The 26814-nt window shown below is 41.5% G+C and overlaps 1 protein-coding gene across 1 annotated transcript; it reads right to left on the bottom strand.

Moving 5' to 3' along the window:
* Positions 1–377: 377 nt before the first annotated feature.
* On the bottom strand, positions 378–26572 carry Tbx18 (T-box transcription factor 18). The gene is made up of 8 exons (XM_048435808.3): positions 26263–26572; positions 25107–25311; positions 22994–23095; positions 20004–20175; positions 12381–12548; positions 9785–9849; positions 3501–3595; positions 378–1651 (listed from the first exon to the last, which is right to left on the bottom strand). The coding sequence occupies exons 1-8, from the start codon at positions 26570–26572 to the stop codon at positions 927–929; spliced, it is 1842 nt and encodes a 613-aa protein (XP_048291765.1). The 3' UTR covers positions 378–926.
* Between the last annotated feature and the right edge of the window lie 242 nt (positions 26573–26814).

Here is a 26814-nt window from a genome sequence, read left to right on the forward strand (position 1 = left end):
CTCGGGGGTGGATGGCAGTATTCCTCTAATTAAAAGTCAATAAATAAGCATTACTCATTGGGACAAAAGAATCTGAGCTGGACTGACTTTCTCTTTTTGCAATTTCTCATACCACACAATCCAACCCCTTCCCTGGTGAAAATTAAATTTTCAGATTGTTTACAGGACACTTTTAATGGCCTTCTTGATAAACTAAATGAAATGGGGGAACCATTTTAAAATAGTAGAGATGCATTTTTTGCAGGTAAGTAAGATTTTCTGTCCAATGGAAAGCGAAAAGCCACACGTGTCTGCTCCGCCTTCCTTCAGAAAATAAACACCAGTCGAGCTGTGGCTTTTTAGCCCCAAGGTGTACAGTAAATAAGAATATGCAGGGATGGAAAGCTAAGCCTTTATTGTTACAGATACCACAGAAACGCACTGAGAATTAACTGGCTTTTGCCCTGGAGGGTCTCACATCGTGTCCAGAAATAGTAGAGATCATAATGCTACCAACACCCGGATACAAACTGCTCAGAGCACTCTTCTGACCCTGAAGCTGCAAATCTTTGGTTAGGAATGTGTGGAACTGCTGGGATGAACCCCATCATTTTGCACAGGAGCAATGGAAGTCTTTGGTTAGTATCATTACCAACTTTCAAGTGTACCGTTCTGCTTTTAGAGTCTGCTCACGCTGGATAAACACAGTACATGTAGTCAATATTCTTTGACATTGGATAAACACGGCAGTGAGAAGCCTTCAGTATACTACACGCTATGAATATATAGCATACACATATGCATAGATAATTACAGTCTTGCCAGGAGAAAGTACAGATCCTCAGAGAGCCTTCATTTTCTACCATATGCACATTTTTTCCATATTGCCTTTTTCAAAAATAAGGAAGATCCATTCGATTCAAAAGCAGTTTCACTTAAAGGCTTCGTCAGACCATATGTGCAGACACTTGAGAAGACGACAGAGTTAAGCTTCCTAGGGTCCTGGAGTCAAAGAAACTCTGCTGGCCTCCACTGCTAAGCAGGTGCACTCCTTCCACAGGGGGCAACATCTGCCGATCAGTCATGGTTCCACTTGGTGAGGACCCCAAGAAACTTCCTTGGGAAGAAACAATTTTCTCCGGACTGGCAGCCAGTTTAGGGGATGTGGAGAAGTTGTATCCGTACAAGGCACAGGGACTGTGTAACCGGAAAGTGTTGTAGGACCCCTGGTGGGTCTGGTTAGTGGCGAAGGCATTGCTGGATGGTGACGGCATGATGTACTGGAGTTGAGGGGACATCCCCGAGATCTGCATGGACAGGCTGGTCTGGGGGCAGCTGAAGGTGTCCCCATCAGCGCCACCCATGGACATGTTCACAGTTGGGCTACTGCTCACACCCACATAGGAAGGAGTCCTGGGTGGGGCGAAAGTCTCGCTGCTCTGGTTGGTAAGCCTGTTGTAGGTCTCTGCCAAAGACGTGCTATATCTGTTGAGGGTGAGGCCTGAACGGGCACAGGCAGAATAGTCAGCGGGAGACAGACTGCACAGCTGGCTGGCGTTCGGCCCCAGATGGAAGGCAGGAGAGGAACAAGAGGAGCCAGACAGCAGGTGTGGGTGTGTGGCAGGAACACCATTCCCAGTACCTTGCAGTAGACTGGAAGAACTTGTGTTTCCTATAACAGAAGTTGCAATGTAAAGAATGACTCGGCAACTGTCATCTTTCCTCTAAATTTTGATAAGTGAATGATACATAACGTTTGTTTCAAGGGTGGGGATTACAAAGGTCAAAAGTGGCTTAGCTTCCAATGAATTCATTTCATCGAACTCATAATGAGTAACACACATTTTCTCAATTTTTTTTTCGAGTCGAGACACAGTTTCTCTGTGTAACAGTCCTAGCTGTTCTGGAATTAGCTCTTGAAGACCAGGCTGGCCTTGAATTCACAGAGATCCACCTGCCTCTGCCTCCCGAGTGCTGGGGTTAAGGGCATGCACCACCACCGCCTGGCCCATTTTCTCACTACTTTTAAGCCGAGATCTGGTAAGATGGCTCCAAGGATAATAATAATTGCAACAAAGCACAACAACCTAAGTTCAATTCCTGGGACACACAAGGTGGGGGGAGAAAATGAACTCCCAAAATTTGTCCTCTGATCTCCACACATGTGCTATCACACATGCAAGCACACACATGCACACACACACACACAAATATAAAAATAAAAAATTAGTTAATTGATTAAATGTGATGAAATTTTGGAACACTATTTTAGGACTAATATCTTTCTAGGTAATGATGAACACAAAATGCTCGGTAACAACAAAAAACAGTATGACACGATCACATAGAATTTTCATGTTCTATCTCAATTTGCTTTCTTGGAATTTCCTTATTTGCAAAAACAAATATTACAAATGCCAAACTTACCAAAAATTTTATAAGATCAAATTTCATCTCATTTTGCCTTTTGCCTTGACAGTATAATAAACTGCTCTTTTCAACCTGTGTTATTTCCTTTCTCCCCACAGTCTTTTCAGGATCAATCCTTACAGAGGAAAGCACAGCATGGTCCAGGGTGCCACGCTTCATGTACCTCTGTAGCTTCCCACTGAGGCTTGTGTGCATCGACATCTTTACCACTATAGATAGATAGTCTTGCTATGCTATCATTTTGACCCTCAAAATCTCAACTCCAGCTAGAAACCAGGTTGGCAAATCACATGCAACACAAACCAAACGTCTAAGAAATAAACAATATTGTGATACTCAAAGAGGGCGGTTTAATCTCACAACCAATCAGCAGCAACTCCCTTCTCTGCATTTGCTGGCAGACTGATGCTTACAAACTTGACATAACTTAAGAATGGAAAATTCCAAAGGGCTGGTTAAGCTGTAAAACCTTCATTATTCTAACAACAGTATTTCATCTGCTTCTTTAAATAATCTAAAAGCCCAAAACAACCAATGATAATAATCTAAACCCAAGTATGTGAAGTTCTCACTGGGAACTGGCAGGATCCTGGTAAAATCTGCCTACATGGGTGACCTGAGAGTCGACCTCCTGAGCAGACCAGAGTGGAGATGCCACCCTTCTCTAAGGAGACAGAAGTTCCAGGCTTGTGAGAAATGAGCTCAAAATGGTTTGATCTAGTGTGCCAAATCTCACCACAGACCCAATAAGAAAACCCTGCTGAAAGACAATAGATGACTAAGAGGAACTGGCATGGGCAACCCTTGTAGAGCACGCCTGACTTTGGAGCCCAGCCTCACATGTCTCCATGAGAGATGTCAGGAAAATGCAAGAATTATGAAATAAACAGCTAAAACAGGCATTATTTAACCTCTGACACCATAAGACAGCCATCTTTCCTGGCCTGTCTCCTGTCATGCAGAAAAGGGATCGGTCCTAGAGTAGGAGGGTGTTGGCGATAGAGTCAACACTGTAGTGTGTAAATATCAAAGTGTGCACCTCTTATGACGCCTCTTCTCAGGCTGCTTGCATGACCAGGAACCTGAATTACCTTGCTTTGGAATCCCAGGGATGTCTTCAAAGGTGAGAGTCCGTAGTGATGGTCTCCAGAAAGCATAAGACTCCACCAGGGCTTCCAATCCCATTCTACATGGAAAGGTCAGGACAAATGGAGTCTGGTTAGGAAAGGTTGGGGTTTTAACCAGTGATATACATTTGAATAAACACCATGGTATTGGTAATGCCATATACATTATACACTCAGTGGCAGGTTAGGAGACTGCCACGGGCAAAAAGAAATGCTTCACACAGGTGCTGTGGGAGCACAACCCACTCCTTCAGTCAATAGCCTTTAAGATACCAGCCCACTTGGGCGTGGTCTCTGATACTTTAAAAGCAGTTGTAAAACTTGTAAAATGTGCGTCCTCCTGTACCTACTCTCTTGCTTCTGACTGGTGTGGGATTATTTTGTGACTTCCATCATCACACAGGGATGTAGGGAAGAAAATGGAAACCTACCAAGATGCCTGCCAAAATTCTCAGGACCCTCAAGCTAGCACATGGACCTGAGGATCTGAGTCCATCCTGGTTACTCTGAGTCCACGGCTCTGTAGTGCTTTGGGGCTTTGCTTCCTGTCAAAGGAGTCTGCCCTCTGATAATGAAGGAGATAGTTACGAAGACATCTTTATGTCAAGTTCTCTTTTCGAAGAGACATTTCTGCATTTCTGCCGTCATTCCGTACCTCAGGAGCTAGCTCAGAGGAACAACCAATTAACGAAAACCAACTTCTGCTCTGGGGCACAATCTCCACTATCAACCAGGCTAGGCCAGGAGGGGGCAGCACTGACCTCCCACTCAGCTTTGCACCGCGTGCTGCGAAAAGGTCCCCAAAGCTAGCTATTTCTATACAGAGTCAGTAGCAACATTGTAAGTTATTATACAACCTCACCATACACGCTCAATGAATTGACGTGGAAAGCGACAAACTTGGTGGCTGAATATTTCTATCTCATCCGTATATTTTAAAACAAAAGCAACTACTCTAAATGCAAACATAAATAACTTCCTACCATAGTGATTCAGTCTTCTTTTCCTCTTACATGGGAGGCTAAAGAATACAACCTGGGATCAAGGGTTGAGCCTTTCCCTTCAATTAGCTATTCTCAAGACAGCCTGGGACTTCACTATTCATTTTCAACCACTTCAACCCTAAGCAACCTCTTAGATAACACAGTCAGGGCCAGGGTGCATCTTGGTACTTTACCACGTATCTAGTGTCTTAGTCAGGGTTCCTATTGCTGTAACAAAACACCATGACCAAAAGCAAGGTGGGAAGGTAAGGGCTTATTTGGCTTACACATCAACATTGCCCTTCATCACTCAAGGAAGTCACAACAAGAACTAAAACAAGGCAGCATCCCAGAGACGGGAGCTGATACAGAGGCCATGGAGGGGTGCTGCTTACTGCTTGCCTCCCCTGGCTTGCTCAGTCTGCTTTCTTACAGAACCCAGGACCAGCCCAGGGATGATACCACACATCATGGGCTGGGCCCTCCCCCACTGATCACTAATGGAGAAAATGCCTTAGATCTCGGTCTCATGGAGGCATTTCCTTAGCAGAGGTTCCTTCCTCTCTGATGACTACAAACCAGCCAATGTATCTAGGACACACAAAGACCTGGGTTCATCCTCAGCACGACAGAAACAGAAAAACCTTGTTCTGGGTAAGGTTCTACCTGGAAATTTCTTGTGACTGTTAACGTTTCTTACTATTTTCAACTCAGCTGCTGCCTCCCTGCACCCACAAACCATGAACAAAGAACTAAGGCAGAGAAAACCTCCTGCCAGCTGTATGACCTCTCCAACACAGTGAAAGCTCCTCAAAGAGCAGCAGCGATTTACGCAAGGAAAACATCTCCCAACGCCATCCTTCAAGGTTTTACACCTCCTGCTGCCCTGAGCTCGCATGGGCCCTTCCTAATTTCTTCAGTCTCAGAGAAGCCATCACCAGCCCATACAGAGGCTACCGCAGTCTGCCACAGGGAAAACACCCCCAGCTGTTTCTCCCGGGCTATGTGGGTGGGAAGAGAGGAGTCTGTCCTCTGATATAACCACTGTGTCACAGAAAGGACTGTATGGGGTACACACATGTGTATATACTAGCCCGGAATCAGAAGAACCAGGGACTCCAAGTCACTCTAACCCATTTGCCCTCCCTGGATTTCAGTTTCCAGAGAAGTAAAGATTGAACTATACAGCTCCAGAGCACTATTATATCTACTTATAATTCATTTCATTCCAAATGGCTTTTATTTTACTCTACTTTCTGTAAATCAGATACCATACCTGTGGCCAAACTACAAGTCAAATACCCAAGGTCATACTACTCAATAATATTTTCATTATGGTAAAATAATTTTTCTATGAAGTTTGTGGCCTTTGTCTGTCTCAATACTGTGTTATCTGTAGGTTTTATTTAATTCTGGACTACTGAGTGTTAAGTATTGCTTTGATGGTGTCTCTGTATTTAGCTTAAAGCAATACTAAGTCTTTACTGTTTTCAAGAGAACATTTTTTGTTAAAGAATATTAGTGCACACCTTTATTTTAAAAAACAAACTACTTACTTTTCACTCTCATACAGGTTAATTTTAATAAAGAAAGTTTTGGATACTGAAAATACCAATATAATTATGAAACTTTTACTAAAACCAGAAGTTTGTAGACTCATAGATGTGTTTTGCTGCTGTATTTATTTTAGCAATGTTAACTGATTTATGTTTCAAATCCACAAATCAAATGGATAGGGAGAAGTTACTGAGCAGAGCAAATATTTACGCTGAAAGTGACAACTTGGAGGGGACACCCCTACTACAAGCATTCTGATTGGGAGCGATTGATTGCCCGAGGCTGCCACTTCACACTGCCAATTCCACCGAGGATTTCGGAGATTTTGCAGGAAACAGTTATAAAATATTTATTAGTTGAATCTGGACTTTTGTTAAACAGCCTTCATTTTCTCCAGTAATGGAGACTTTTCCCATCTAGTTAAGGAGAAGATGAAAGGTCTCTCCTGCAGGAGAGTAGCCAAGGCGATAATTTATACAAGGTGCCTTTGAACAGCCTCCACATTTACCAGCACCCTCGCTTATGCTATCAAATAGCTGAGTTTATTTAGTAAAATGGTTATGTTTTTCCTCAAGTATTTAAGAGAAGAAATTTTTGTACCTTCCTGAGTAAAAACTTTTATAGGGTCAAACCTAAGGCCCAACTGCGGAATGGAGCTATTCTCAGCATATAAATTCACCCACGGAGCAAACGCCTGCAGGAGGGCTGCAAGGGCCGAAGCTACCGATTCCCGTAAAACAGGCCGCAGTGCCACAAGCAGCCAGAGGACACTTTTTAATTAAACAGAATGGTGTTTATAAAACCTAAGCAATCATACGCCTGTGTTTATTTTGTGTCCTGATCAACTTGTTTATTTCATATATGAGAGAAATAAAAATAAAATTTTGTTTTAAAAAACAGTAAACCTGCACAGCAGAACCAGGAAAAATAAAGGAATATTGTGGACGTTTTTCATAGACTTTCCTCTATTAATATTTGAAAAACTATCATGTCCCTCTATGCCCTCAGAGACACTATACTTTCAATGAAGTTGCACACGGAACACGGGTTCTTTTTAATCTTTTAAGGAAAACAACATATAACTTTGAAATATTTTAAATTGACAGATTTTTTTTCACACTGTTAAGGTCAGTTTTTTTAAACATGGAGCGGTATTTCATGAGAAAAGGTGGAAACTTTATGTCATTAACCAGAAAGTTCTAACATTGTGCTTCTCAGCCTTCCTGATGCTGCAACCCTCAGGTTGCGGTGGCCCCGCAACCATAACATTATTTTCATTGCCACTTTATAACTGTAATTTTGCTACTGTTATGAACTGTAATGTAAACATCTATGTTTTTCTGTGGTCTTAGGCAAACTCTGCAAAAGGATCATTTGACCCTCAAAGGGGTCTCAACCCACAAGTTGAGAACCACGGCTCTATACAAACACAGCGTACTTCACCTGTAGCAAGACAATCACTTGGAGCAAAATAAGAATTTTGAATTTTAACAAAATTCAGAGTGTTAAAACATAATTCATTATTTCTGTGTGTTGATTTAAAACATCACAGGTTTTATTAGAATCAAAAGAGATAATGCAAAGCGCCATTTGATGACAAGCCTACGTAGGTCCAAACAGCCAGAAGTGAAGGGAACCCATGTCAATGTCAAACCTAGCCCGTGGCCTCCAAACTCAACAACAGACTTCGTGGTTTATTTTCACCAAATACACAGTATTTTTAATGGCACAATTGAAGTTGCCAAAGCTCTGGCACATCTAAAATTCCTTCTCAAATTTTATCTTATGAACCCGTCATTTAGCTTTTTAAAAAATGTATTTATTTATTATGTATGTAGTATTCTGCCTGCATTTATTCCTTCAGGCTAGAAGAAGGCACCAGATCCCATTACAGATGATTGTGAGTCACCATGTGGTTGCTGGGAATTGAACTCAGGACCTCTGGAAGAGCAGCTGGTGCTCTTAACCACTGAGTCATTTCTCCAGTCCCATCAGCTAAGCTTCTTATAGAAACGTCATTTGTTGTGACTTTTTGTCAAAATATATTTTAAGACTATTCATAAGCCATTGCCTCATAGTGAGCCTCTCTCCACTGTCTGTAGCCACGAGATCTTTCCCAGACTAACCAGAACTTGGGCGTGGCTTCTGGTATTTACTCTCAGACCTCAGTGAGGTCCTCCTATAGGAGCTTTAATACTTAGTTTTTCTGCTGATGAAAAACATTAACTAAAGCCAATGCAAGACTCTACGGAGTTGTTCTGCTGTTCACCCAAACATCTTCCAAGGCGGAAAAGGATTCACTTCATAGTTCCCTTCTACCACCGCACTCATCAGTTTAGGGCGACTCAATCTTTCACTCAATCTTCAAAAACATCCCTGAAAAGTAAGATACCTAGAAGCATAATATTAACAACCACCAGGCACAACTTTTCACCACAGTGAAACGTAGCCAAAACGACATTAAGCAATTTCAGGGCGAAATAAATTTGTTAACTCCTGCAAACCTTCTCACAGAGTGAAGCACTTCCAAAGACTCCCTCCTATTGGCTAGTCTTGTTGATCCTCCTAACACTAGCTGGAAGGACACTCTCTCTCTTCTCACTGAATCTTAGCTGCCTTTTGGTACTTCAGCTGTGTGTTGCTAGGTAACAGGACTGTAAATGAGGATGACACAGTCTCTCCGGCACATTTTGAGTCCTATCCGTCACCTATCTCGACTGCCTGATCAGCTGAAAACACTGGAAATCTAAAATATTACCTGATTGCTTTTCCTTCTAAAGTGTCGAGTGAAATTGCTTCTCGATAACTGACGGTTTTCAGTTCATGTAGACAAACCCAGTGAATGCCAGTTTCAAAACACATTAGAATAATTTGGGGAGGGAAGTAATAAAGTTCAAATGTTTCTTATTATAAGAATGTATCTATCATATGCACATCAAAGCCTTACCTGAAAGGACATTTAGAGACCGCTTCTCTATTATCACCCTCTATGACTAGCAATTATTTTAGAAAATGTAACACTGAACTTTACTGGAATAGACTCGTATCGATAAATTTGTGTGTGCAGCAAACAGACTGGGTGACCTCTTCCTTGATAAAAATGATAGAGTGGAGTTAATTGTTGCTGCTGCCCACTTAGAGCAAACACCGTAAAACACAACACATAAAAAATAATAAGTACGTGGCTGTCAGTAGGGCCAAGACAAATTTGAAAACTGAAGAAGTTTGGGTCTTTTGGAAATGTGACATGTTTTCATATTCCAGTTGAAATTCTGAGTTAATAAGAGACTATCATACTCTTATCACATCACACAGAATCAATAGACTGTGTATCATCACTAAGAACATTCTAAACCAATAAATAAATAAATAAGGCGGAAAGAACAATTTCTTGGACTATAAAGACACAGGGGCCATAGGGCCGGCTGCTGCATGGCCTTTCCAGAATAACACACAAACTACATGCCAGGAGCTTGCATCTTCACCCCAGCCTCACACATTAAAGTTCACCTCAGGGCAGCCATATGACTACCCTTTATACCTAAGTTACCTCCAAGACACAATAATATTGACCAACTTAAATTTTCATCAGAAGTGATTCCAATACTATGTTTATTAAGTTAACCTTTAAGCTCATAACAAAAAAAAATCACATTAAAACTTTACATATGTTTACTAAAACAACCAGGAGATTTCACTAGCACTTGCCTGTTCCTCCCGGAGTCTCGAAAACCTTTGGCAAATGGGTTCCTATCTATCTTAAGGCGAGTGATCTGCAGAGTAGAGAAGAAATCACATTAAATCTTATATAAACATTACAGAGCATTATTTAAAACTTTAGATAACTGTAGAAATACCGACAATCCAAATTTTAACTGACAGAGGATTTGTGTGTGTGTGTGTGTATGTGTGTGTGTTTTCCCCTCTCTAGGTTTAATATCCTAACAGTGAAGATACAAGATTTCAGAAGTCTTCTATATTTCTTCACTCATTTTTTTAAAAAAAAATATTTATTTATTTATTTATTTATTATGTATACGGTGTTCTGTCTGTCTGTATGCTTGCAGGCCAGAAGAGGGCATCAGATCTCATTACAGATGGTTGCGAGCCACCATGTGGTTGCTGGGAATCGAACTCAGAACCTCTGGAAGAGCAGTCAGTGCCCTTAACCTCTGAGCCATCTCTCCAGCCCTCTTCACTCATTTTCTATCTTTACACACGGATAAAGGCTTATTTTGTTTTGAGTATGTCTGCAGAAAGAACCTGAATTGAACAGCCTCCTGCCACATTGTCCTATTTGACCATCTACTCAGACTGAAGTTATTCCCTTCAACTCTAGAGTATGATTTAACCCCAATTATCTTGCAGTGCTGAGAACTGAGTGTCAACCAGCAGCCTGCATTAATGACGAACTATAAGCTTGTTTGCCCTCTTCAGAATCAGGAGTCCCCACACTCCCTCACCTTATTGCCACAGCATTTTTCTCTGTCTCTCCCTTACCCTTTGCTTTTTCTTTCATCTCTTATCTGTACAGTGCTAACCGGTCATCGAACTGTAATGACTTTAAACACATGACTTAAAGTTTCTAATAGAGCAAAATCATATGAAAGTGGCAGAAAAAAATGCTAGCTCAAAAATATTTAATTTTAAGTAGCTTCACATTGTTGCCTCAAAACTGGCTTCTTGCCCACTAAGGTCTCAAAGTCTAGAAGAAAGTAGTTTACAAATATCTTCACCATCTCCATTAATGGTGGACTCACACCATCCTAAACTTGACATTTGAGTAACACTTCCGTTTCTTAGTAGATCTGTTCTTATTGCTCAGAGCCTATTCCTTGTCTTTTGCTTTGCTTTCTAAAGTCCAGGTCTTATAAAATCTATGACATTAATGAGCATGTTTGTGATCACATTAACCTGCTAAGAATGAGACTGCTAGTTAGCATGGTGGAGACGGAAGGCCTCCCTGGAACCTCGGTGCCTGGCCTGTGCATGCCCCTAGCCTCATCAGTCTTGCACTACGTCAGACACATGAGTTCCATCAGATATTGTCTTAATATGTGGCTATAACTACATTATAAATGATGTTATAAAAGCTTGCTGATTAATTTATTATTAATTGCCATTCTATCACTGAAAAGAATCTTCTATTACAGACTATATTAAAGCTCAACTCTCTATTCATTTAAGTAAGTTAAATAACGTTAAATAATTTAAATATTTCAGCTGTTAGTTATGAGTATAGATTTATACTTTTCTAAAGCACCTTTCTAAACAAAAATATAGCTCTGTTGTTCTCATTATCAACATTATGCTTAGGTACTAATATTATCAGATTTATTCAACATAGGTTAAGTGTACCATACCAAGTTTTACGCAAACTTGTCACTTATTATAACAACTTATTCATAGCTATTACCCCAGTTTTATGTTTTCTTTAAAAGCAATATTTTAAAAGTTATGTACAATGGATATCACATTGACATTAACCAGAAAGTCTTTATAAATTTCCTAAATTCTTAAATATGATAGTTCTGAAAAATTAAAAGCTGAACGGGGTAGCATTGCCCATTTCCATTCTAATTTGTTGATTCTGAAATAAGTTGTTGGTATTTGCTGAGCAGTGCCCTGTGCCAAGCGTGTGTGCGTGAGTGTGTGGTGCGTGTGAATGAGTGTGTGTGTGTCTGCATTGGACAACCAATAAGAGGGCTTGACACTCACACTCTTGACCCATGTAAAATAACCTTAAAGAAATACAATCACTTTTTCATATAAAAATAGAAACATTTCACTTCTCAAATTATTTAAAGCATTATAAAAGCATCACTTCAAAATTGCCGATCTCTCAGACTATAATGCGTATCAGTAGCCTGAATAATAGTTTAAATCATAGTTAAATGAAACAGCCCTTTAAAAATATACAAAAGGAATGTACAGGATAAACCTTCTGAAAATTTTCTTGTAATTCATAGGCTGCAGTATTAAAACTACATCTCATGCTAAGATACAACTAGCTTTTCATATTTTACTTGTCTATTGTCTGGGCAAGGAACATGCTTTCTAATTTTAATTATGACACTATGGTTCACTGTCTCAAGATGGAGAGTAAAACTGCACCGTTAATTGCAGTTAAGTCATCCCTGGAGTAGCCCTGCTTGGGAACTTACGCGCTAGGGGTTATCTCTATGTGCACACACGTATACACTGTGGGCATCATGTAGAGCAAATGTTTTATAATAATTCCTAACATTTGGATATAGCAATATGGAGAGCAGGAGTCTAGCAAGAGGACTGCTGGAAACAATACCTGCTGATTCTGGTAGGCGGTGACAGTGGTGAAGACTGTTTCTGGGAAGGAGAACGCCTTCACTCCCTCCCCAGAGGGAACAGGCTTGATGGGGGAAAGGTCGTCCCCACAGTCTTTGCGGATGACATGCACGCGTGGCTGGTATTTGTGCATAGAATGAAGAATAATCTAGATCAAAGGGGAAAAGCCACATTAGACAGGAATCACTCCCAATTTGACGGCGTGCACAAATATGTAATGTGGAAAATAAATGTGAAAAATAATGTGGAAAGTTACATTTCTGAAGATGCAGGAAGTCAATTTAACAAAATACAGCAAAGCTGAAGTGAAAGGCTAGGAAGACATCTGTGACATTTACATAAAAATACAAAGCACTTTAAAGAAACCCTCACTACAGCCCCAGGAAGTCAACATCAAATTTGTATTGCTTAAAATACAGTAATATATTCATAAAGGTTTTATTTATAATAAGCTGAATTAGACCAATTAAATTAAAAATGAGATTGAAATTATCATTGTATCAAATCCACCTCCTGAAGGATACACGCAACAGTATCAAACTCCAAGAGAATTGCTCCTTCCTTGGTGATAGTGCACACACAAGGACACCTTACTGTCTCCTGGCCTTGTTCTGCAAAATCTCTGGGTTGTTGGAAGAGTACAGTGCCCATGTTCTCAATCAAATCTCACTGGAGAACAGAGAACCTACCCTGCCCTGAGTCTCTCATGTGGTCTCGCAGCCCCTTTCAGATTTGTCCTAAGGCATTGCTCCACATTCATAAAAGATTTTCATACACAAAGATGTTCATTACATAATCTACGACAATGGAAGACCTATAAACCTCTTACATGAGTAGATTAGAGTTACCTATAGAAATTTACATTGTGAGATATGGTATTACCAAGCCGTTGCAAATGGTGTTTAGGCAAATTTTAGTCAACATAATAAAATTGCTTGTTTTTAAACTTTTTTTCTGTTTTTTTGAGACAAGTTTCTCTGTGTAACAGACCTTGCTGTCCAAGAACTTGGTTTATAGACCAGATTGGCCTTGAATTTAGAGATCTGACTGCCTCTGCCTCCTGAATACTAGGATTAAAGGTGTGCCCTACCACGCCTGGCTTTGCTTTTAAACTTAAAATGGTAAACATGGTAGCTAGTTGTTTAGACATATTTTATGGCTAATTATAACTGAGTACAGTGGATTCATACAGAGATATGAACAGTGACCACCTCTGATGATGGCATCACAAGTAGGTATGTGTGTGCATGAACATGCCTGTGTATGCGTGTGCATGGTGTGTATGTGTGCACAAGCATGCACATACATATATATTCCTTTAATTTTGCAATACTTTCATAAACAGCAGGTTTTTGTTTGTTTCTTGGCGTCTATATTGAGATACTCATAGTTTACTTTAGCTAACAAGCATGCAGTGTTTCTGAACTGTAAGCTTTAAATCCATGGTTTTGGTTATTATGAATCTAGAAGAAAAACACCTAAATAAAAGTCATGGGAAACATGGTGTTTGATGTGCTTCATTTTGTATAAGCCAACTTCAGAGCCTTTGGTCAGCTCAAACACAAACAGCCCTGTAGTCGGAGAATGTGTCTGTCATGAGAGCATGACTTTACTCTCGGGACAGCCAACCCTGCAGTCAAGGGCTCTGCTTTTGTTTATTCCCTACGGTTTTCTTTGTGTCAAATGGAAGACACACATGAGAAGTAGATCTAAAGATCTTGCCAACCAGACAAGCCTCTGAAGGAGGCAGTATGAATACAAGAAAATGCAAAACGGAAAATAGTCCTTATGAGGGAGACACACAGACAGCAATCCACTATCTCTTTCTAGGACTAAGGGCATAATTTGAATGAACTATTAGTAGTTTTGACCAAAAAAAATTTAAATAAGTAAAATTATGCAATATAAACACTGTGTCGCCTATACCAGAGATATGTACTATTTTTTTCAAAAGCTTTTGTTGGCTGTTAGTAGGTATGCACACAGCCATCTCACGAAAGGTATGCCTTGCTGTGAGTCAGGATGAAAACTTGAAAAATGCAGAAACAAAATTATACTCAAAGAGTCTAACCATTAGCATTGTCTAATTAACAGATTTGCAGTGGGTGAGGAATGTCTTTTGTTTGTTTTCTTATTACTAGATTATGTCGGCTAATTCTGTTTTTAACAGATATATAAATCTCAGCTTCTAACCTTAATGCAGTTTATATTTTTGCAGGTTTTTTATTTTTTTCTGAGATGTGTTTGGGGCGGGGCACAGGAAAGAGGGAAGCTGCCATCTTATTCCGACTTCCGGGGAAGAGCATAGCTATGTAGTAGTTAGGGTTCTGCATGACATTTCTAAGCTTCAACTTTTTTTTGCTTTTTTTTTTCTAATGCTAAATTCTACAGAACCTAGAGACTTCCACGTCCTCACAGCTCCCTAGACCCAGGGCCAGTTTTCTTTCCCTTCCGGTCTATGTACCTTCCTTAAGAGTTTACACCATGTGGGCAGGCATAGGCCCTACACCTGACCCAATACAGAAAACACAAGAATGAGTTTGAACCTGTGACTGCAGCTTGTGTCTCAGCCCCGACCTGCAAACCAAACTGTCCTGGTCCTTTTCCTGTGACTGATTATTGTAATGGCAAACCCTTCTCAATGTTAACATGAAATAGCAAACTTATTACTGTCATAGCACACTCTTTTCAATAGTAACACAAAATAGCAAATGACCACTTTAAAGTAATAACTTTAATGCTCATTTAACTTGGCACTCCTTTGTTTAACTAACTTCCTCTTTGGAAAACTGTCCTGCAATAGGTAGCTTTGGGGGTTGAAAAGTTTAAGGGAGAAATCTTCCTCTTCCCCAAGCTAAGAACCAAAACGTCAGTGGCTCATAAATGGCATGACCTAGAAACTCCAAGAGAGAATCATCATCCCTTTGGAAGTCATTTCCAAAGCAGAAAAAAAATCAAAGATAAAATATTCTACACAAATTGACAAAGAGTGTACAGCCAACTTCAGTCACTGGGACGAAGTGACTGGGAATGGAGGTGATAAAAGTTTCTTTCCCGTTTACAGTCCTGTTTTATGAAGACTCTGTTCTCTGACCACCTGAGTTTCCATCTCTGGGCCCCACATGTTGGAAAGAGAGAAGTGACTTTTGCAAGGTGTACTCTGACCTTTAGATTTGTGCAATGGCATGCAGGGACACACAACCTCAACAGTCAATAAACAAGTAAACACAATAAACTGTCCCATTTATAATAATAGTAAATCAACAGTATTTTGTTCACTTAGTAGGATATGTAGAACCATTGGCCTTTTAAAAAGGAGATCATAATTATCACTCAAATAATTATATCTTGTGTGTACTTTCTATACTGTCTGATCTGTTTAGACAGAATTTGGGCAGACTATAATATTAGAAAAGGCATACAGGCCTGTGTCCACAAACACAGAGTGCTTTCCCACTCATAGGCTTCTATATGCGTTTCTAACTTGAAAGACTGGATTTGAGGGGTTTGGATATGTCTTAGTAGTAAAGCGCCTGTCCTGGGCTTAACTTCTAACACTGCTAACTAATTAATTAATAATAAAGTCGGTTTACATCAAAAGCATACTTACTTATCTGACATGTGAACTGTGTTTGAAGTCTAACAGACGGGGTGTCTAGTTGTTCAGCTTGACAGTGGAACTGAAATTTTCCTAGATGGCAAACTCTTGAGGTCGGATTAGGTTTGTACCTAGTCTTATTATAACTTGATATGTTGGGTTTGATTGATATCCCCGGGAGGCCTGCCCAGGGAAAGGAAAAAGAGTTGATCTAGGAGGGGGGTGCTAGGGAGAGAGGGAAACTGTGGTCAGGATGTAATATACTAGAGAAGAATGCATTTTTATAAAAGAGTGGATTAGGCCAAGCAAATGACCTAAAAGGACCAAATTGACATCACCCCAACCCTACCCCCACTTCCTGCATGTATTATAACACCAGCTACACCTCACTTTAAGCAATGTTTAAACTTTTATCAGTCCATCACAGGCATTGTAGAATTTTTCCTTTTTTTTTTTCTTACATGATAGTGTGTTTCAGGCCCTCCTTAAATACGTTCTTTCAAGTTTGCCAGTTTCTTTGGGTCTCTAATACAACCCAGAGGAAACAAAGCCTCAGAGAGTGGAACCGACCGGCCCTGGCTCACTGATGTGAGGTCCTCAACCATTCCAACTTCCTTCCCCATGAGAGAGCTCAGCTATCTCTCCTGCATCATCCTGCTTTCCCGTCTGGTTTTTCAAGGAGAAACAGTAAGAGAGTGTGGGCATGTGTGTTACAAAGTAACCAGCAGTGGAAGCACACTCACTCCTACGAGCCCAAGACTGTGACTACTTGGCAGGGCCCATTGCCAGAGTCCCCGGCAGCACAGGTACAGATGCTGCTGCCGTCTATGGTACACCACCAATTGTCTTCTCTTCAGAGAGATGCTCATGGACATACTTTCCTCCAGAGGACGGATCCCAGGAAAACAAGGAGGCATGCATGTGGTGAGAAACTGGCATCCAAGCATGCAAATCCCCTGCACAAGGGCAGCCCAAGAAGCAGCCTCAGTGTGTACCACAGCCGGCACAGAGCTGGCTAGACCCCCAAGGAACACAACGGACTCCAAAGTTACCACAGTATCCAACGAGTTGCTATGGCTCTGAGGGATACTGCCACTCCAAATCTGCTTTCATTTTCTTTTCTGAACCAGGTCTGGTATTTGGCAAGCTGAAAAGTTACTTTGGGGAAAAGACGTCATGTTGTGTAGTCAGAAATCTACTCACTGCCTGCAAGACTTTGATTCCTGTGATCACCTTATGTTAACTTAGTAAAACTCGCAGAGCCACAGAGTTCTCACATCACAAAGCCGCTTACATGTATGTCTTTAGCACAGTAAAATGGGGGGGGCAAAATTTAGGAAAGGAATTTAGAAAATGAACTAGTGCATGTACAGTTTTATTAGAAGTGACGATGACGTCTTTTAGAATTGAAGGAATGATAGAAAGCAAAAGACTAAGGACAAAAGTCCCTGAGGGTCTCCTCTGAGATCCCACCATGACAGTGCTGCCTTCTTAGACCCCTGTCACAGATGGCGGTAGAATCACAAACATATTCCCAATCTCGAATCTGCTTCCATTGGGACCATCAAATAGAGTACACACAGAAGAAGACTTCCGGCGTTCCTCCCAGTCTCTCTGAGCTGGGATGAACATCTGAACCTCTATGAACAGACAGGACAGCAGTGTGCAAACTCCCTTCTCGTCCATCAAGGCAAGAAACTCACAAAGCCAGTCTCTGCCTGCCGTCAGCGTCCGTGATCACACGCAACAGTCTTCAAGGACAGAGCTGCTGCCCCTGCAAACACTACCCTCCCCAAAGAAATGCCCCACTTCTTGATCTCACCCAGTTCCCAGAGGCTCCCTGTGCACATTCTCTACACAGCCTGATCAAAGAGAGTACATCCTGTCACAACCATAGCAGAAAATTTCACCAGCAGAAAGAACATTTCCTTAATTTTAACTGTTCTCTGCTGCTTTTATAATAAATTTCCCTAACAGTAAGACTATTTATGTCCAAGTAACTGAACTTCAACTTGGAACTGTTCTTTTATGTTTTAAATGAATAACTGTGTGATGGTTAATTTTATCTGTTAACTTGACTAGGACACAATATCCATAATTTTGGCCAAACAGCACCAAAAATATTGCTGTGAAAGTATGGCTTAGAGATAAATAGTCAGTAGACTCCGCGAAAAGCAGATTAGTAGCAATGAGTGGCCACCATCCAAACAGCTAAAGGCTCTGAGAGAAAATGAAGTCCCTGGAAGGTGAGAAAACTCTGACAACAGACTACCTTCAGCTTTAAGCCACAGCTTCACCCTTCCTAGGTCTCCAAAACATGGGCCTGGCCAACTCTCCCACAATCACATAAAGCAATATTCACATTTATTTTCTCTCTCTCTTTCTCTCTTTTTCTCTCTCTCTCTCTCTCTCTCTCTCATATCCTCCTCCTCTCTCTCTGTACTCTCTCTTACCTTTGTCTTTTTCTTCTCTGTCTCCTCTCTCTCCCATACATATATATGTGGGACATACACATATATAACTGTTTTCTCTATATGTATATATCTATTACACATACGCATGCACATACTATATTTTTGAAAAATGTTCTTGTAGATAAAAGCTGTTAAAATTGCAAATCTAAAATCATAGTTTGATTTATAAATCTATGTATAAAATTTGGCATGGTACATACCATATATAAAACCATTACTTAGAACTAAGAATTAGAATTAAAAGATGATTATATTGATTTGAGTGCTTTATCAGAATGTGGTTTGAGGTACAATTATCTCTTAAACTGTAGAATTCAGAAAAATCCAACAAACAAGGTTTTGAAAGCAAGGAACAACACATAGCATTTTGTCTAAATTTCCTAGTAAAGGGCAGAAAAATAGATCCCGCAGACAAATATGCTACCAATAGTTCAATCAGACAGAGGAGCCTGATACTGTTTTCAATGCTAAAACCAAATGAACCATAAGTGCTCAACTTGATTATGGAATTGTAAACATAAAAAGGAATATGAAGTCATAGACGAAAATATATGAAGAAATGAAATCTCTTTCTCTGATTCTGTTTTAAATCATAGAGGGACCACAGAAGCATCGTCATGTGAAATCTTTCTAGCTGTGCATTTCCATGTAGACACCGTCTTTGTCACAGGAAGGTTAGTACCCCCAAGGAGCTCCCCAGGGCACTTAACGTCCTGTCTAGACACTTGCAAACCACAGCACAAGCTGTGGATGCATATTACAGTTCGCAGCTTTATTTCAAGTGACTTATTTACAAACAAGCGAGGTATCTTCTTCATTTGAGAAATGAGGAGGTTGGTAAAGGCATTTCAGTTCACCTTCATCAAAACTCCAAACACCTAACTGAAATGCTGGCTTTGAACAGGAATGAGCAAAACCCGGAGGTAGTGAGTTATTGAAACAATAATGTAGAATCCTGCCTAAGTCAGCAAGCTGTTAACAAGGACTGTCTTTTTGGAACAGCTGGCCTTGTCCCGCGTATTGGGTTTCAGCAGCTCCAGGAGTAAGGGAATTATAATATACTCGACACATTAGCTGTCACTGCAAAACAACCGGGAACTTGCAGATGGAGCAGACAAATAACACAGGCCCAGGCCATTACTGTGGTGAACCTCGGCTGGGAAAAGAGCTGGACACAGAGAGGACACAATAAATCACTGTTGACCAAACTTCCAAGCACATTTCAGTATAATAATTAGCTCCTCGTGGGGTTTCACATAAATGTTTTGGTTTAAAAAAAAGAAAGAAAGAGTCTCTCTGCCTTGGGTCCTTTCATTCCAATATCTAGTTTAAACCTATTAAATGCTTTATGGGACACTTCAGTTATAGGCATGGTCTCTGATACAGATACAACCTTGATTTGACATGTCCTGCTCACATACAGAACAAACAGAAAGAGGTGTTAGGATCAGGTGTTAGGATCTTAGCAGTGTTTAGCCAGGCACTGGGCTGTGTCGCCTGCTGGCTCTTGCCAGAGAGGCTGTCTACTTACATGGCCTTGATCATCCAGTTCGTTGTTGGTCAGCTTCAGCTTGTCGAAGCTGATCACTTGCCGCATCCAAGTCTCCCCAGAGGCAGGCGAGTCTGGATGAATATACACCCTGGGCGGCACAGGGGAATCAGCATTTCCTGCCACCATCCATTTAGAGCTGTGGTAAACATACCTACAAGGCAAAGGCCAAACTGTCAAGTGTGGACTAACCCAGCTCTTGGAATTACCAACCAAGACCAAGTGTGCACCCTGTACTAAATATAAACTTACATCTCTGCACACACAATAACTTTTGAGATTGTACCGGGGAGCCGATGGACTCGGAGTAGACATCATATTGACGGCCTGGTGACAATATAAGGCTGTCTCCCCCATACACACCAAGTATCTTGATTCTAATGCATTATGCTTGTAATGCACATAATTTCTATTCTGATATTTTTCATCTGAATATTTAATTGGCCCGAAGACACTATGAAGTTGTCAATCTCACCTCTGAGCAAATCTCAAAATACTTCAGTCTCTTATTTTAAAGGTTTCTACTTCCTGAGAGGTCACTCCCCTTTTCGGCTCTGTACAGCCTGATGGAATAAACAGTTGAGGGAGGTGAAAAGAAAATGCCACATTTTTTGGGCGGGAGAGTTAGTCATTTTAACATTTATAATTGTTTTCCCCAATTCTTTAACACTGTAAGTAGAGAATAAAATAATTCGGGCTAATTTAAATTTTTGAGGAATTATAAACTGTATGCTGTCATTAATCTTTCTCGTTTCTCTTTCTTGTTCATTCTAAGAAAATTACTTGTTAACAAATACTAGCTTCTACCAATATTCAACATACAAAGCACACTTGATTAGTACATCCAATTAATGTTATTCTCACAGTTAAGAACAATAGCTTATTTTGTTTTTTTTTTAATACACACAAATAACTTGACTTAGCAAGGAAAACATTTAAATATTAAAATTTTTAGGAATAAGCAACATCTTACAATTTAACTGAATATTCAGATTATTATCTGCCAATGTGAATTTAAAAACTAGAAAGTAGTATATCGATGAAATGATTGCGATTACACACTTAGATATATTGCCTGCTGCTCATGGGTTAGGATACTGCAGACAATTTACAGTGATAATGTTCAGAAATACCTGGGTAGCAAACACACATCTTTTTAAAAGCAGGAAACATTTTCTTAGACCTGTCTTTAACAATTCTCTTCATCTCAACCATGGCTACGTAGTTCAGTGAGTTCAACTGCAAGCCTGATATTCTTTGCATTTTAAAGTACATAAAAATAGCATTTAAGTTAATTTTCAAAATCTTCCCTTAATTGGTATGATGTGGTTTTAATAAATCAATTTCTATAAGCTTTTGAGATTAGCAATTTTCATAAGGTTTCTTAACTTGGATCGAATGCCATTCTTTGACAGAGAATAAGTCAAAAATAATTTCTGATACTGATGAAAAAAGTTGGAAAATAAAATAGGAACCGTGGAGATGCATGGAAAAAACCTGCACTTCGGGTATAATGAGTTTCTGACAAATTAAATCAAATTGTTTTAACAAAACCTTGCAAAATTAAGCATATTAGATAGTTCAAAATCCAACACCCTCTAAGAGAATGAACTGGCATAAACATTCCTCAAAAAGCATTCCAAGCACCAAATCTAAATGTTTCTTAAAAAATAATGGAAGAAGGTAAATTTGTGTTTCATAGTTTGATCTATTAAGATGCAAATTTTCATTGCCTTCTATGAAAGTAAATATGAATTGTGTAAATAAAATATCTAAAGTATATAGGGGAAAATTGGATGAAGAAACAAAATAGAAACTTGAAAAAGGAAAGAGTAAATTAGACGTTCACTAAGAATTACATTACCATCCTCAACACAAAACTCAAATCAGAATATGGGTTTAAATCATGCACATTTAGTTAATAAATTTAGTATCTTCTACTCTCTTTTCGTCAACAGATAATGTGAGCAAAACTTCTAGTAACTTATTTAATTATACTAAGTAATATAACTTAAATAGAAAACACAAATAAAACTATTATATTAAACACGTTTAGTATTTCCTATACTCATATACAGATTTCAGTCTGAATACTTTTGACATCAAAAACTTGTTTTACCAAAACAAGCATCCATTTTTTTAAAAAGCGACAGAAACCGGATGATTTCATTTAGACCTACACTACAGGAGAAAGAAGCTTTCAAACAGAGATCCGTCCTCTGCTCTCCCAAACTCGGGCTTCCTCTTAAAGAGATCAGCATTTTACACTCTTCCATTAAACCAAAGGCATTGTCATTGAAAATCTCTAATTTGCAAAGAGGCTTGAAACTAAAGAACTCATTATCTTTTCAGAGTTTGCTTGATGCGCAGACAAATGTATTCTGTTTCAAAATTCAAGTGTTATAGAAATTTTAAAAGAACTCTCAATTTACCAACTTAAAAACAAAACAGGGACAACAATTCAGTACAAGCTTACAGATCGATTGAAGTCACAATGAATTACGAGATCTTACTTTTCTAGCTTATAAACACGGTTTTTTCAAATGAAAGTCTAACACACATCTGGTTTTTAATATAACAAGAAAATTTGCATTAAGATCAAAAATAGGAAAAAATATATATAGCATTTACTATCATGTGTAGCTGCAAATTTTGCGTTAAACACCTCCTATCAAAATTCTAACTGAACCGCTAACCAACATTAAAGATATATATATTTCACCGCAGAAATGCCAGATTGGCCTCAGCTCAAAGCCTCAGAGACTGAGGACACCTCTTTACCTATCAAAAAGGAACGCTGAGTTTCCACACATGCTAGGGGAGAAGCACCATTTCAGCGTCTAGAACCCATGGGCGTTAGATCTTGAATCTGGAAATTCTACAGACTTTGGGAAACAAGGGTCACGGGGCGATAGAGGAGACAGGCACTAGCCAGCAGCATCCTGGTGTTGCTATGGCTCTGCTAGAGGTACCTGTATCTCTTGTTGTCCACGGGCACAATATCCATTGCAATGTAATACTGCTGATGAGGATCTAATCCGGAGATCTTCACTCGCATCGCTGGAAACATGCGCCTGTTTGTGACGGGAGGGAGGGAGAAACGGGGGGGGGGGTTGATTAAGAATAAAAACTGAATAAAGCCTAGAATCCTCCCATAATTTCCATTTTAATGCAGACAAATTTATAACATACACGTAGATAACATAATTCTGGGTGTCAGAGCATAGGCTACGTCAGAACTATAGCTTTAGAAATGTGGTTTGTTGCACCAGGCACACACGCTTCGTGTTTACTGAAACTTCAATGTATCTTAAAAGTGAAAGGGTTTAACACGAAAGAAACTTTGCTTTTGAAGCAGAACCAACCAGCTTACTTATCTTACTACAAATAATGAATACATCACTGATAGAGATTTCAAATTCCTGAAAGTGATAAAATATATTACAATGTGAAATTTTAAAGGAGGTTATAAAAAACCCACAAGGAGCCAATGTGCCATGCTGTAACCAAACAATATGTTCTTTATTGAGACAGGACTTCCTGTCTGCAGCCTGGTACGGTAAAGTGCAAAAGGCGCTCTGAATTTGAAAGGTATAGTAAAACTTCTTTATTGGAAGCAGAAACTAAACACAACATATATTTACGAATTTCCTTCCCCCACCGTAACCCCAAAATGTTTTCTTTTCTAACCACAATTATTGCTAATTAATGCAAACAAAAATTCCATTTTCTTTTGACTTCCCAGATATGTGTATTAAAGGGGATGCTGAAGTAAATGCACATAATCCCTTTAAAAGGGGCACAGAAGCAAGGAATACAGCAGCACATTACTGTGTATTAAAAACAACATAAGTTTCGTCCTTAAAAAAAAAAGACTTTCTTCTAATGATTTATGTCTAGGACCCTCCAACTAATCTCATTTTTGTTAATTTAACCTTATAACACAAATTTATCTACCAATTTTTTTTACAGCAATGCTATTAAAGACCACTGCCAGACAAAGGAAAGGAAAGTCCATGATTATTAACTAAGCATGAGAGCAGTTTAATATGCTGGCTGTTTTAGTGGTCTTTCAGTGCACCTGTAAGATAAAGAGTCAAGGTCTTTAACTACATCCTTTATAAGACAACTGTTGCTTTGTGTTGTTGAAGACCGCATTTGGATCATTAATACAAAAAAAAAACTCTCTGAGAATGCAGAAGGTAGCATATGGATTCAATAAAATATGTTTTTGTAATTTCTAATAAGTTTGGATACTTTTATGCTACCCAGGTTTTTACCATGTGTACTCCCTGAAAGAGTTGTGCGTGCGTTTTAAAAAACCTTTAAAGGATACACATTATTCTTAGACTTCATTACACTAAATGAGCTGAACACTTGAAAGCGCAAATTTCGCTCACCGACCTCAAATTAGTATGATGTGGCCAACAAGTCCATTTATTTGACTAACGAACGATGCACACATTATATAGTGTACAAAGTTACTTCTCTCCAAAGGCTTTTGTATTCAGTAAATTTAAGGCAGTGGATTGGATTTCGTGTGTGTGTGTGTATGTGTGTGTGTGTGTGTGTGTGTGTACAGTTTTTAAGAAGCAGAATATTAATTTTTAAGCAATGCTCTGTTATTACAGCAAACATGCCCATAGTAACTTTTCATGGCTGTCTAATATCGGAATAGTACAAAACACCATTAAGTTCACGGTGCTAGGACTAAGCCGAGAGTTCTGAACTAAAAAGTATGTTAAAGAAAGTAGTTAACTATAACTAAAGCGAGAGTGGTCAATCTATTACTGAGTCCAGGACAGACAACTAGAGCCTTAAATGCACCTCCGCACCTTCTCAAACAATCGACAGCTAAGACTGTTACATCCATATTGACAAAGATCTCCCTGACTTGAACAACAGTGGGCTCGTCTGCGCCCTTCATCGACAGCGCTTCGGTATAGAAGGCTAAGAAGGTTCCAAAGAGGGCCTACTGCTCCGGGCGCATTTGGAGCGGTCACAGCTGGGGCCAGGCGAGGGGTAGGGTGAAGCCAGGTTGCGGGAGCACCCCCACCCCCGCCGTCCAGGAGAGCTCAAGTTTACCTGCCGGCTTTGGTGATGATCATCTCTGTGCCTATTTCGTGAAAGCGCTTCCAGAGTTCCGCTCCTTGCAGATCCACCCTCGGGGCCTGCGGTGCGGGCAGTGGGGTCCCAGTCCGGGCAAGGCCCGGCACGGGAGACCCCTTCGGGGAACCTCTCGGAGAAGCCAGCGGGGAGGCGCCCTGCAGGAAGCCGTCCTCACAGCTGCCTGGACAGCAGAGGGCAGAGACGGGGAAGCAGTGAGAGAGAGAACCGACCTTGGGGACCTTCTCAGGGCCAGGCCCGAGAGTCGCCCGCAGTCCGGCCGCACGCGGGGCGTTTGAAGCTGCCTAGAGGCCTGCGGGGTCCCACTGAGTCCCCATCTCTGAAAGCCAGGGCCGTGTTCTCCCCAGGTGGCGCCCCGACTGTGCGTGGCCCCGGCTCGCGGGCGCTTCACACACACACACACACACACACACACACACACACACACACACACACACACGTCTTTCACTCACTCAATCTCACTCCTAGGTCTAAGACCCGACCCCAAGCTCAAGGTCCATATCCTACAGCCACCGGCCGCCCCGTCCCCGATAGCCCCGGGCCTCCCTTCAATTGAGCAACTGCGCTGCCTCTCGCAGGGCCCGGCCCGAGGCACCTTCTGGAAACATCTCCAGACCCCGCTCCCTCCGATCCTCCCGGCTGCTGGCGTCCCAGGTCCCGCGGCGTAGCCGCTAGAAGAGGGCGAAAAGCCAGCCCTCGGGCGCCCAGAGCTGGGGCCCAGAAGCGCTTGACTTCCCGGGAAAGGGCGTGGGCGAGCTCGCCGCAGCCTCCCCAGGTTGGCACACCCGGCTTCGGGGCGTCCGTCCCTGTTTCAGTGCTTCACCCTGAGCCTTCCGGCACGCGCTCCTAAAACTTAGCTCGGCTTAGAGTAGCACCCTGGGCTGGAATCTCCGACGCGGGGGCGATGACGGCGGTAGCCCGCGGGGCCCTACTGGGAGCCCGGTCGAACGGTGCGCGAGGCCGACAGGTCAGCGCCTGACACCCGGGGCTCAGCCACAGAGACTGGGGAGGACCCCCCTTCCCGCACGAGCACAGCCTCGCCGAAGCTCAGATTCGCGGGACCCGGGCGGGGGATGCTCCGGGAAGTCACTGGGACGGGAAGGGGCCGACTCACCCGCCGCTCCGCGGGAGCCACAGCTCCGCTCCACGTCCGAGCAGCTCCGCGCAGTTCCGGACGCCGCCCCTGTAGGCGGCTGCGGGGGAGCTGCGTCTTCGTCGGCCTCGGAGATGCCCTGATCGCCCGCGCCACCACCACGGCTGCAGCCTGCGTCGTCCGGTGCCCCAGCCGCCTCTTCCGTGGTCAGCTTTCTTCGCTTCTTTTGAAGCTGTTGCTGCTTCTCCGCGCCGATCAGCGCCTCCACCGAGAAGGCGTGCGCCTTGAGGCTTAGCATACTGCACGGCGAGCCCCTCCGTTTCTCGGCCATCCCCGCCGCCCCCTGCCCGCCCGCCCCTCTCTCATATACCCGCGGCTGGGGCGCACGCACGCGCTCGCCTTCCTGGCCCCACCAAACGCTCTGCAGCTCCCGACGCCTCCCGAGATCTGCCCCCCCCCCCCGCAGCGGCCGGCCCAAAAAAAAAAAATTGCAGTTTCCTTTTTCTCTGTGGCGTTGGGATCCGAGGAAGCAGGAACGCAGCAGTCAAGTTTCCTTCCCTTGGTCTCTGCCTA

This window comes from Myodes glareolus, chromosome 4, assembly GCF_982192425.1.
Source record: "Myodes glareolus chromosome 4, mMyoGla1.1, whole genome shotgun sequence".
Classification (NCBI taxonomy): domain Eukaryota; kingdom Metazoa; phylum Chordata; class Mammalia; order Rodentia; family Cricetidae; genus Myodes; species Myodes glareolus.